General features: G+C 37.0%; 1 protein-coding gene across 4 annotated transcripts; it reads left to right on the top strand.

Annotated features, from left to right (window-relative positions):
* The first annotated feature begins 365 nt into the window (after positions 1 to 365).
* LOC107767333 (uncharacterized) lies at positions 366 to 11,085 on the top strand. 4 transcript variants are annotated; one of them, XM_016586312.2, is made up of 14 exons: positions 366 to 498; positions 1,374 to 1,479; positions 4,619 to 4,746; positions 4,847 to 5,000; positions 5,127 to 5,236; positions 6,078 to 6,161; positions 6,244 to 6,292; positions 6,404 to 6,495; positions 6,818 to 6,950; positions 7,293 to 7,372; positions 7,448 to 8,886; positions 9,049 to 9,162; positions 9,256 to 10,169; positions 10,346 to 11,085. In XM_016586312.2, exons 2-13 carry the CDS (start codon positions 1,387 to 1,389, stop codon positions 9,933 to 9,935), a joined length of 3,156 nt encoding a protein of 1,051 aa, XP_016441798.2. In that variant the 5' UTR covers positions 366 to 498; positions 1,374 to 1,386; the 3' UTR covers positions 9,936 to 10,169; positions 10,346 to 11,085. The 4 variants fall into 4 exon arrangements, with proteins under 4 accessions (XP_016441798.2, XP_016441791.2, XP_016441803.2 ...); XM_016586305.2 differs by having other exon boundaries at positions 6,812 to 6,950; XM_016586317.2 differs by having other exon boundaries at positions 379 to 498; positions 6,388 to 6,495; positions 6,812 to 6,950.
* Positions 11,086 to 11,344: the final 259 nt, after the last annotated feature.

The following is an 11,344-nucleotide window of genomic DNA, read 5'->3' as shown; positions in this document are numbered from 1 at the left end:
AAGTAAACATGTAAAATCTTACTCGTCCTAGCTTGAAGAGTTGTGAGAAATTTATTCTGAAAAATGCAATTAAATTACCAGATTAAAAAAATCATTTTTGACATTTTTTTTTTTTTTTTTTGCAAAATTTAACGAAAAAGTTTTAGATAAGCGCCTTTAGGAGAACTCTTTCTTCACTTTCAAAAAATTTCCACGAACAAATGCAAGCAACGACGGTCGACGTGGGAGGGAGGAGCATGACGAATTCGGATATCACAATCCGAACTGGTGTTCATTCGGTATCCGACCCGAAACCCGTAATTTAATTCGATACGCGAACCGAACCGGAACCCGCAATCAGCAGCATAAGAAAACATCCAATCACACAAAAGCCGACCTCTCGCACTTTCTCTCTCTTCATAAGCCTCTGTGTGGTTGGTTCTCTCTGTCTTTCTCTCTCTACCTTCTTCGAGTCTCATCCTCTCTACGATTTCCTCTTCTTCGATCCACTCATCACTTGTGAGTCCAATCCTTAAACTCTAACTTCTTAGGTCTTTAATTTTATTAATCGCCTCTTCTTTTTCTGATTTTTGTTAAGATTTAGCACTGTTTGCTTGTTATGTATTGAGTTTTGAACTGATTGGATGACTTTATTTATAAAATTTTGATTTAGGAGTTTTTGATTTGAGTCTGATAGATAAAGTTCTTTTTGTTTTATTTTATTTGATATTTTTGGGAGATTTTAGATAAATCTTATTCTTTTTTACTAGCTCGCTGTGTTATCAGAGTGTATATTGTTGTATTGGATCGATGTGTTTGATTAATGGAACAAATGGATTGAGCTTTTGAGTTGATGAGTTTTGACTTTGGATTTCGGTGTGAATTTGACATGGATTTCTTAATTTTTATTTTGAAAGTAAATGTGCATATTTTTTTAAATTTAGCATAATTTTTTTTTTTACTGAGAAAACCTAGAAACGTTTGAAAATGGGCATTGTACGAAAAAAATGCTTGACACTCCAAATAGTGATAGTGGCAAACAATTTAGGACGAACACATATAAGATCTCTATGTAGTTGTTTGTTATTTTTTTATTGTAGTTTTTTGTTATTTTTTTCCGGTTGATGATTGTAGTTTTTTTTTTTGGTGTGAATTCTGTCAAACTGTAATTAATGTAGGAGGCTTTTTACTTGAGTTTCTCATAATGTGGGGTTGAAATCATTAGTCGGAAGTTGCAAGTCACTATAGACACTGTTTGGTGAATGAATGATTTTGTGGCTTGGGAATTAGTTATAAGCATCTTGTTAACAGAAGTATATTTTCGGGTGAATTGATTGTGTGGTTGAAATATATTTCTGATTGGAGTTAATTATGGCATTTGTATTCTATTCAAGTTTTAAGGCAACAATGAGCGACCAGGGAGATAAGGCATGTCCTCTCTGTGCTGAGGAGATGGACTTGACAGATCAGCAGTTGAAGCCTTGCAAGTGCGGATATGAGGTTTGTAGATGCTGTTTCCCCTTCTATTTGTTTAGAAAGTTCTTACGCTAGAATCTATCCTTTTTGAATGTATTCTTCAGAAGTGGGTCATCAATAAGACGATAATTGCTCAGCTGAATATAGTTTGGGGTTAAAGCATCTGAGGGGTTAGGTTTTTGATATCTGGAAGGTCTGCATGAGCAGTTCAAAACCATGTTGTTTCCGTTGAACTTGCTCTTAAACTTAAAATTCTTGAACCTCAAACCTTAACTAGTATGTATACTGTGGTTGCATTATTGTAAACTGTGCCAGCAATGGAATATGTATACCTAAGCTGCCTGTCATGATGTACCCTTATACATGTCCATTAATTTGCTTTATTTGCAACTCCAAATTTGTTATCTCCGAATACCTGGGTGGAGAATTTGGGTGGCTGAATTCATGAATTGCTTAAGGGCCTATTTGGACAGGGAAAAAGATTTTGCTAAAGAAACATGCTTTGAAATTGATCAAATTGTGTTTGGATAGCTGTAGTTGTTTGAAGGAAGGTTGTCAAAGTTTGAAGACTTGAGAGTGGAAGTTGAAGATTTTAAAATTTTATTTCAGATACGCCTTTAAATCATAGGTTCTTCAAGTTCAAATTTTTTATTCTCAATTTCATAGACAAATGCCAACTTGCAAACTGAATTTATTCCCAAGTAAAATCTCTTCTTTGATTTCATTATCATCTGGATAAGGATAAGGATTTGTTCATTTAAAGAACACTCTTCTATATTTTTTTGATTTAGATTTTGATGTTTGTTACTCTCTATGTTTCAATTTAAATGACACACTTTCCTTATTAGTCCGTTCAGAGAAGAATGACACATTGCTATATTTAGAAATTATTTGACTTTACACTTTTTATTTCACCCCCTTTACCCTTAGTGAGAAGTTTTTATAGACACAAAAATGGCATGGCCCCATAAAGCTTTTGCCCCTTAAGATTTTATGACCACATATTTCAATAGTCTTCATATTTTTCTTAAGCTTTGTGCCAAGTCAGATTACAACATCTAAATTGAAAGGGAGGGAGTATAAGATTTATCAAGACCACCTCTTTGAGATTGTATTGAAGTTTTAGTTCTTCTCTTTCTTCCCTTTTTTAGTTTTCGAGTTTCCTGATTCATATTTTCCAGTTGACACATTTAAAATCTAATATTCCCTTCGTTCACATTACTTGTTCACTACACTAACAATTCATTTTTTACTTTTACTTGTCCATTTTAGCAAAGCAAGAGAAAGATAGTTTTTTTTTTCTGTTTTATCCTTATCATTAACTATTCATTTCCCAAATTATTTCCCAATTTATTTGAAATGCTATTATTATTATGGATACAACAACATACAACAAACCCAGTGTTATCCAACAAATGAGGGTTGGGGAGTATAGGCACACACCTTACCTCTACCTTGTGTATGGTACAAAAGTTGTTTCCAATATGCCATCGACTCAAGAAAAGCGTTTTAAAAAATAGGTTTGAAAATATAAGAGTGAAAAAGCTAAGATGAAAATACAGAAGAAAAAAAGTGTTGACAGCAAAAATAGTAAAGATAACCGAACTAAAAAAATAGTAGTCATAAAATTGAAGAATAAGTTGTTAATAGCCCTAAACTAAAATTATGCTCCCCCATTGAAAAGAGAGAAATTGTTCCATTATAATAATAATAATAAGAAGAAGACAGATAAGGTGTCCTAAACTAGAATTATGCTCCCCCACTGAAAAGAGAGAAATCGTTCGATTATCTACTAACCTTCTACCTTACTCCCCCACTAGGGTCATGTCCTCGGTGAGCTGAAGATGTTCCATGTCCTTTCTAATCATCTCTCCCCAATTTTTTCTCGGTCTACCTCTACCTCTCCTTAGGTCTAGCACTGTCAATCTCTCGCACCTCGTCATTGGAGCATTTGTGCTCCTCCTCTTCACATCTCTGAGCCATCTCAGTCTCGCTTCCTGCATCTTGTCCACTACGAAGGCCACTCCCACCTTGTACTATATATCTTCATTCCTAATTTTATCTCTCCTAGTATGCCCCACTCATCCACCTAAGCATCCTCATTTTTGCTACTTTCATCTTGACTAGTCCGATAGACCCTCGACTCGGATTCCCACAAGTGAGGTTTGGGGAGTACGCAAGGGGCTGTTTCCGATAGACCCTCGATTCGGGTTACAAGAGTCAAATTGACTAATTTTAGTTCTGAATTCGGACATAGACTATTTAATTTTTTGAAATAAATTTTACATACTTAAAATCTACATAAAAAGTACTACAAGTCACATTAGTTAACAATTCAAAATATTCACATTAGTTAATAATTCAAAATATTTGAAAACTATTTGCAAAAAATATGGTCAAACAAAACCTTGTTTGACTTCCCAAATAGTAAAAGTTTCATTTTTGTTTGAAACGGAGGGAATATACGGGAGTGAATGGTGAGACACTAAAATGTAACTTATGCACAAAATGAGTATTGCGAGAGATGTGGATACTGTGCCGACCTCCAGATGCACTGGACCGAGAGTGAAACCATGGTGAGTGGCAGTGTTAAAAAAGGGACGGAGTAGACCTAAAATCACATGGAAGGAAGTTGTCTCGAAAGACCTACAATCTCATGTATCCATGGAGACCTAGCAAAAAATAGTGCACAATGGAAGTAAAAGATCTTTATAGGCAATACTAGTTAATTGGGAATACGTTTGTCATGTTAGTACGTCTAATTTATGCTCTATGCTTTCTATGAGTCTTTTAGTCATGTCAAAGATTTATATGCCAGTATGAAATATAGAAAACTTCTTGATCTTTTTATTTATTTTTCTTCTGTTACTAAATTGGTTTGAGATTTGTTGTATAACAACATACCCAATATTATCCTACACTGTGGGGTCTGGGGAGGATAGTGTGTACGCAGTCCTTATCCCTACTTTGTGAGGATAGAGATTTGTTGTATTATGTTAATTTGAAATGAGATTAATAGGCGACATAATTAGTGAGGATTCATATGGCCGACCCCAACTTGGGATTGAGGCAGAGCTGTATTTTCTTTCACATGTGACCTTTACTCCAATGGCGAATTTATTAGTAGATGTAGGTTTTAACATTTGATACATATTTCTGACAGATATGTGTCTGGTGCTGGCATCACATTATGGATATGGCTGAGAAGGATAATACAGATGGGCGGTGTCCAGCATGTCGCACTCCTTATAACAAGGAAAAGATTGTTGGCATGGCAGCTAAATGTGATAAGTAATGACATGAACTATTTTGCATCTTAAGACAATCTCTATCATAGAGCATACAAATCTACATTTTCTGCATTATTGATAATCTTTGGTGTTGACCACAGGGTAGTGGCTGAGATGAGCACTGAAAAAAGATTGTCGTCTCGCAAGGGAAAAAGTAAAACAGCAGATTCTAGGAAGCAACTCAGCAATGTGCGAGTCGTTCAAAGAAATCTTGTTTATGTTATGGGGTTGCCTCTCAGTCTAGCTGATGAAGATGTATGTACCGTTTGTTGTGAAATCATCAGCACCTCTCAAGAATAGAAAAGAAAAAAATGCACTTAATTATCTCCCATTGAATCTCCCTGTTTTTCCTCACTTTTTTTTTGTGTTTCTCAAAAGCAGCTTCTACAGCAGAAAGAGTATTTTTCGAAGTATGGGAAGGTTCTGAAGGTGTCTATGTCTCGTACAGCTGCTGGTGCTATTCAACAATTTGCAAATAATACTTGTAGTGTGTAAGTTTCGTTCCTGATATGAGTTACCTGGCTGCTTGAAAATTGACAATTGTAATATGTCTCAAAATTTCTTATGTCTCACACAGTTGTCCGAGTTATCAAATATTATCTAGGTCTTTATATCTTTTGACATCTGTCAGTGCAAGTTCCTTCATATTGCTGCAAAAATAAGATGTGAAAAAATGGTACAAGGTCAAGGCCTCCAATGATTTACCAAGCCTCTATACCCTGTGTTTTATTTTTTCCTTTCCCTGGTGCTTTGGAGGAAAAAGGATCATTGTGAACAGTCATTTGGTTGGATGACAACCTGTTGTTTGAGCCTCTTCCTTGTTTCTCAGTCTTCAATGTTTTCTATATGCTCCTGGTAAAGAATCACTTTTTCTAATAAAGTTTCTCTACTTTGGCAAACACCTTGTATGCTTCATCCCATCGATAAACGTTATAAAAAATGAATTTTGCTGCCTTGGTTAGCTCCTATTTGTGCTAAGACAAATTTGACATGACACATTGCATGTGTTGATTCCTTATAGCTCTTCTGCCTCCGAAAATTCTTATTGTTGAAAATACTGGAAGCTGCAGGAACATGTATTTAAGAGTAGTGTGTCCACGGAACATCCAACCAAAATCTCACTAGTTCCATTGTTGAATTTTTGATCCAGTGACACTTCATTCATCCCCTGCTCTTTCTACAATCATGAAGCCCCCTGATCCCTTTGTTGTGTTCTCATCATATTTTGTGTTTGCTGTTTGAGATCCTCAATTCATATGTAGTCTTTCAATCACAGCACCAACACCAAAAAAAAAAAAAAAAAGTTAACTAGTGTTGAAATGTTCTGTACAGATATATTACCTATTCAAAGGAGGAGGAAGCAATTCTGTGTATTCAGTCTGTACATGGGTTTGTTTTAGATGGTAGGCCTCTAAGGTAAGTGCAATGATTGGTTTATATATGCAGCTACCGTTAATTCTGATTTTTGCATTAAACAATTTAAATTCCTTGTTTGCAGAGCTTGCTTTGGAACCACAAAATACTGTCACGCTTGGTTGAGAAATGTGGTATGAGTTTGAATTATAATTTGGAATAAATCACTGACTAGAAATTTGCATTTGATCCTTCTATCGATGAATATCATAATGTAATCGAAGATTAGTTGTCTCTTGGTTCAGCCCTGTATCAATCCTGATTGTTTATACTTGCACGAGATTGGGTCACAAGAGGATAGCTTTACTAAAGACGAAGTCATATCTGCTTACACAAGGTATTGGGATTATTCAGCTGATTATGCTTTTGGCTCATCTAACTGCAGTTTATGAGTGATGGAATAGCTGCCAAGTAGTATATAGCATTTTTTAATAGAACATCAATTAGTAGGTTCATTTCCTGGCTTTTCGGAGGAGACGTCCAGCTTAAGTCTGCACAATAAACTATTCGAAACATTTGTATTTCAGTTGGTCTTTAATAAATTACTTATAGCTATGCCATTATCAGAAGACTGAACTTATTTTCCTGCGTCTCTGTCCTATTCATGCAAATGTTTACTGGATAGCTAATTAACGTGCATAGTTATTTTGAAGGAGTAGAGTTCAACAAATTGCTGGGGCCATTAATAGTACGCAACAGCGATCAGGGAGTATGTTACCATCCCCAGCAGAGGAGTACTGCAGTCACAGCTCTGCTGCTTCAGGGAAACCTATTAGTAAAAATGCTGCTACTGTAAGATTTTCTCGTTCCATTTGCTTACCTTCTTATTCTCTTCTTATGCTTCTCTTCCCTTCCTCGGTTTTAGGAAGGGAAAAAGATAGTTTTCTGTTGTGGGGTTGAAGAGGGGAGGAGTCAATTGGCTGAGAAGGCTGGACATTGTGCTCTTTTGTGGTCTTAAAAGTTAAAATCCAGACATTTCTTTCTTTTTGTGGTTATATTGGATGATTGTGATTTGCGTTCATATATGCTTATATTTGAAGTTTGAACAAATTTACCACTGCTAGAAAATTTTTCAGCATTATGCCAATGTTTCAGTCACAAGTGTGAAATTTTTTAGTGTCATCTACCATGCAGAATTCAGTACCCAATGTTAGAGGCTCACCACCAAATAGTAGCTCTGGTAGATCCGCTGCTCTTCCTGCTGGAGCTTTATGGTATGCACTAAGCAGATCTACTTTTATTATCATTTGTATGTGGTGCTATTTGTTAATATTTATCTTGTTTACTAGGGGAACACGTGCATCAAATAATCAGCGGCCACCTGCCAGTGTACCATGTTATAATGGACCTCTTAATAAGAAGCCGGAGACATGTAATCCAGCAGCGTTTTCTACAGCTGTTGGAAGCACAAGTCAGGTTTCTTTACTGCCTGCTCATGCAGGAAAAGAAGCAGTTCATACTTTAGAAAATGGAACTACTGAAGAGAAAGGGAACATAGAGACTTTAGAACCTGTTAAGCAGTACGCAGGAGCAGATCCTCAAACCTATACTTCTGAGAACCTCTCTCTTCTGGTACCTCCTGCTTCGTCATCTATAAACACTCAGTTACATAATGTTCCGTCATTAAAGGACAAACATAAACATATAATGCCAAACAGTACCACAAAAGCCTTTGATATTTCTGTAATGTCTAATGGACCTGGTTTTGCAAAAGATTCCAATGATACCACAGATATTAAGATCCAGAATATATGCTCTGATATGTCGTCGTTGAGCATTGATAGACATAAAAAATCACAGCGCAGCTACATTGAGCAATGTAGGGAGCCCTTGCCATCTGAAATGACTGGGGAATCTGTGGTTTCTGCAGATGAGATTTGTATCTCAAAAGAAAAATCTGATTTGAGATTTGATGCGCATACTAAAGTTATACAAGTTGCTACTCCTGAAATGGAGGATGATTTGCTATCCTTTAATGAACAGAGACATAGGGATCCGGAAGTAATTATCGAGAAAGTCTATTCGCCAAATCTTTCCCTCTCTTTACGCTCTCCAGCGCAGCCTAGTGGTTATTCTCCTCAGCTGACTAATGGTGGGGGACCTGTCAAGAAGGCCAATATGCAGTTATACAGGAGAACTTATTCAGTATCTCAGGCGTCTACTATTGAATCATCGACTAATGGATACCTGGGCAATCTATCAAATTGTGTGGCTGATTTGCGAACTATCAATGGAAGTTATTATCCGTTGCCTAACGAGGGTAAGAGGATGCATGTGGAAAAGTTTGAAGGTGAAGCTCCTAGCGAGATCTATAGTACTAAGGTTGATAATGGAGAGAGCAGTATAATATCTAATATTTTGTCTCTGGATTTTGATCCTTGGAATGCGTCATTAACTTCCCCTCAGAACCTTGCTAAGTTGTTGGGAGAAACTGATAACCAACAAGGGTCTCTTAGAGTGTCAAGCTCAAGAAAATTAACGAGTAACCAATCGAGGTTCTCTTTTGCAAGAGAAGAAGAACCTGCCAGCCCATCAGCTGATTGTCAACCGTCTCTAAGTTACATTGAACAAAATTTTAGTCATTTTGCTCATGGTCATGATTTTTCTAATAGCAGAAGTTATCAACTTGAAAATATTGGTACTCGTAATGGTTTCTCTGTCGCGAATAATGAGGAATCAGTTGGTTATGGCAACAGCTTTTCTCATCTCTCTTCTAACAAGCTATCAGGTCAGTTCCTGGCTCGTCTTTGTGGTTCCTTCTCCCGTAACTGCGTCTTATAGTGTTTCAAGTTTCAGTCAAAGTGTAGTTGTTGAAGAAAAAGGAAGAAAAAAGAAAAAGAAAAGTCTGAGTGCCTCTGGTTTAATTTTTTTCTGGTGAATTTTATAACAGTGTCCAGACCTCAGATGTCAGCGCCTCCAGGGTTTTCAGCACCAAACAGAGCACCACCCCGGGGATTTACTTCTCATTATGAGAGAATGGAACATAATTTTGACTCTCTCCATGGTCTGTTATTACAAAGGCCTTTTGTTTTTTCTACTTTGTTTACATAATATATGTATATTTTGATGGTTTATGTCAAATCATTACATTTTGCAGGGAGTCACTTGCTTGATACATCCTCGTTGCACAATCAATATCAGGCTCCGCCAGTTGGAAATGTGAGTAATGGGGACATTGAGTTTATGGATCCTGCAATTCTGGCAGTTGGTAAAGGGAGGATTCCTAGTGGCTTTGATCTCTCAAGCTTGGACATGTCTTCAGGTTTTTCTCCACAGTTAAGCACTTTAGAAAATGAGAGAAGGCTTCAATTACTGATGCAAAGATCTCTAACTCCGCAACAGAACAAGAGGTTTGCTGATATGGGGGACAATTTTTCTCCATACAGTGATGCATATGGAATTTCTTCCAGGGTTGTGGAGCAAACTCTGGCCAGCAATCAATTCCCATTTGATGGAATTTCTCCCAGGGTTATGGAGAAAACTATGCCCAGCAATCAATCATCATTTGATGGAATTTCTTCCAGGGTTCTGGAGCAAGCTCTGTCCAACAATCAACCTCCTTTTTCACAGCTGAGTCATCCCCAGACCATGAACTCTGTCATGTCAAATGGTCACTGGGATGGCTGGAATGGGGTTCAGAGTGGAAATAATTCGGGTGTAGCGGAACTCCTCCGAACCGAAAATGTGGGCCTTAACAAGTTCTTTACTGGATATGAGGACCCAAAGTTCCATATGCCCAATTCTGGCACTTTGTATAATAGAACATTTGGGATGTAATTGTGGATCAGTGGTTTTATTGAGCTGAGTAGTTATCAAAGAATCTACATATCAGAATGATCATATGTGACTAACTGATTTGATCTCGAGATGCTCAAATGGCTAAGAAGACGTGAGGAAACAACGGAGTCACTCCTGGTAAGGCGAGGCTGACTCATGACTGTCTGCATGAAGCTGGCTTTCAGATTGGTGAAGGAACAAACCCCCTTAAATAGGGTATCCATAAACCAACAGGTTAGCAATTCCCAACCGAAGTTTACAAACTCTTCTTTAGTGTCTTGTGACCAAAGTAAGTGTGAGGTTGCAATGTCCCAGAGCTATTACTTTTTGACATTTTGACGAGTTTGTTCCTGTTTAATTATGTGTTTCCATATACATTGATTTCTGCTTTTGGTTTTTGATTTTTCCAGTTGAAAGCTGAGGTCGATGCTCAACATGGTGGTTTAGATGGAGCGTCATGCTTGACTGGTTCTGCAGATGATTCTCCTGTCAGTGTTCTTGGATGTGGGTGGAGAATCAGGTTATATTATTGAAGGAACACAGCTCATTTTTGTCAAGAACAATAATACTGTAGCTTGTTTGCGGGATTTTAAGTAAAATTGGGATGAGTTGAATAAGTTGAAATCTGTTTTATATTGCTCTTTCGCCTCTATTTTGGGAACGGATTTCAACTATGAGGTGGACAAGATTACTATTGCAGTGACCAGATAAATGTTTCGTTGTTTGTTGAAGATGGGGAATAAGCTGCTTATTCTTCCCAATATCATTTACGAAAGGAAACTAAGGCACTTTTGTTACAACTTGTCAAAATTGATCTGTCTTAGGTCAGTCAGGTACTTGCATAATTTTTGCCTGTGTGTTCCCCAAGTTGAAAGATGGGCGGGAGTTTGGTTTTGCACCTTTTTGCTGTCGTCTTTGGAGGTTCTAAAGACTGAAGGAGGAATGTATGATCTATCTTGTGACAGGCCTTGCTTTTTGTTTCTTGTTTGTTTTCCGAGTGTGCTGAGTTATGTACTGAAAAGAACTGAGGTAGGTAGTTGGGTCTTCAAGGATTGGGAATACAATCAATACATGGAGAATCCATGCCTGCTACTCTTTAACTGTAAGCCTTCTACATTTCGTAACTAATTATGCAACTCCTTCGGTTCTAGTTTATGTGAACTTATTTCCTTTTTGGTCCGTGCAATAAAGAATGACCACTTTCTAAATTTGGTAACAATTTAGTTTAAACTTACAATTTTACCCTTAATAAAAAGCTTTTATAACTACACAAATACTCTTGATCCCTTTTTGACTTGTTTAGAACCATATTCCAAAAGTCTTTATTTTTTTTAAACTCTGTCCGGTCAAACAGGTTCACATAAATTGGAACGGAGGGAGTATTAAAAAAGAAAACCTTATGCAGGTTG

Source organism: Nicotiana tabacum, chromosome 3 (genome assembly GCF_000715075.1).
Source record: "Nicotiana tabacum cultivar K326 chromosome 3, ASM71507v2, whole genome shotgun sequence".
Lineage (NCBI taxonomy): Eukaryota > Viridiplantae > Streptophyta > Magnoliopsida > Solanales > Solanaceae > Nicotiana > Nicotiana tabacum.
Note: the sequence above shows the minus strand (reverse complement) of the source record. Positions and strands in the feature narration are given on the sequence as shown.

Excerpts from the sequence above, each read along its gene's own strand:
- LOC107767333 (XM_016586305.2), top strand. The coding sequence starts at position 1,387 with ATGAGCGACCAGGGAGATAAGGCATGTCCTCTCTGTGCTGAGGAGATG. Across the intron at positions 5,001-5,126 it reads TCAGTCTAGCTGATGAAGAT|CTTCTACAGCAGAAAGAGTA; the intron begins GTATGTACCGTT and ends TCTCAAAAGCAG. Across the intron at positions 9,163-9,255 it reads TAATTTTGACTCTCTCCATG|GGAGTCACTTGCTTGATACA; the intron begins GTCTGTTATTAC and ends TACATTTTGCAG.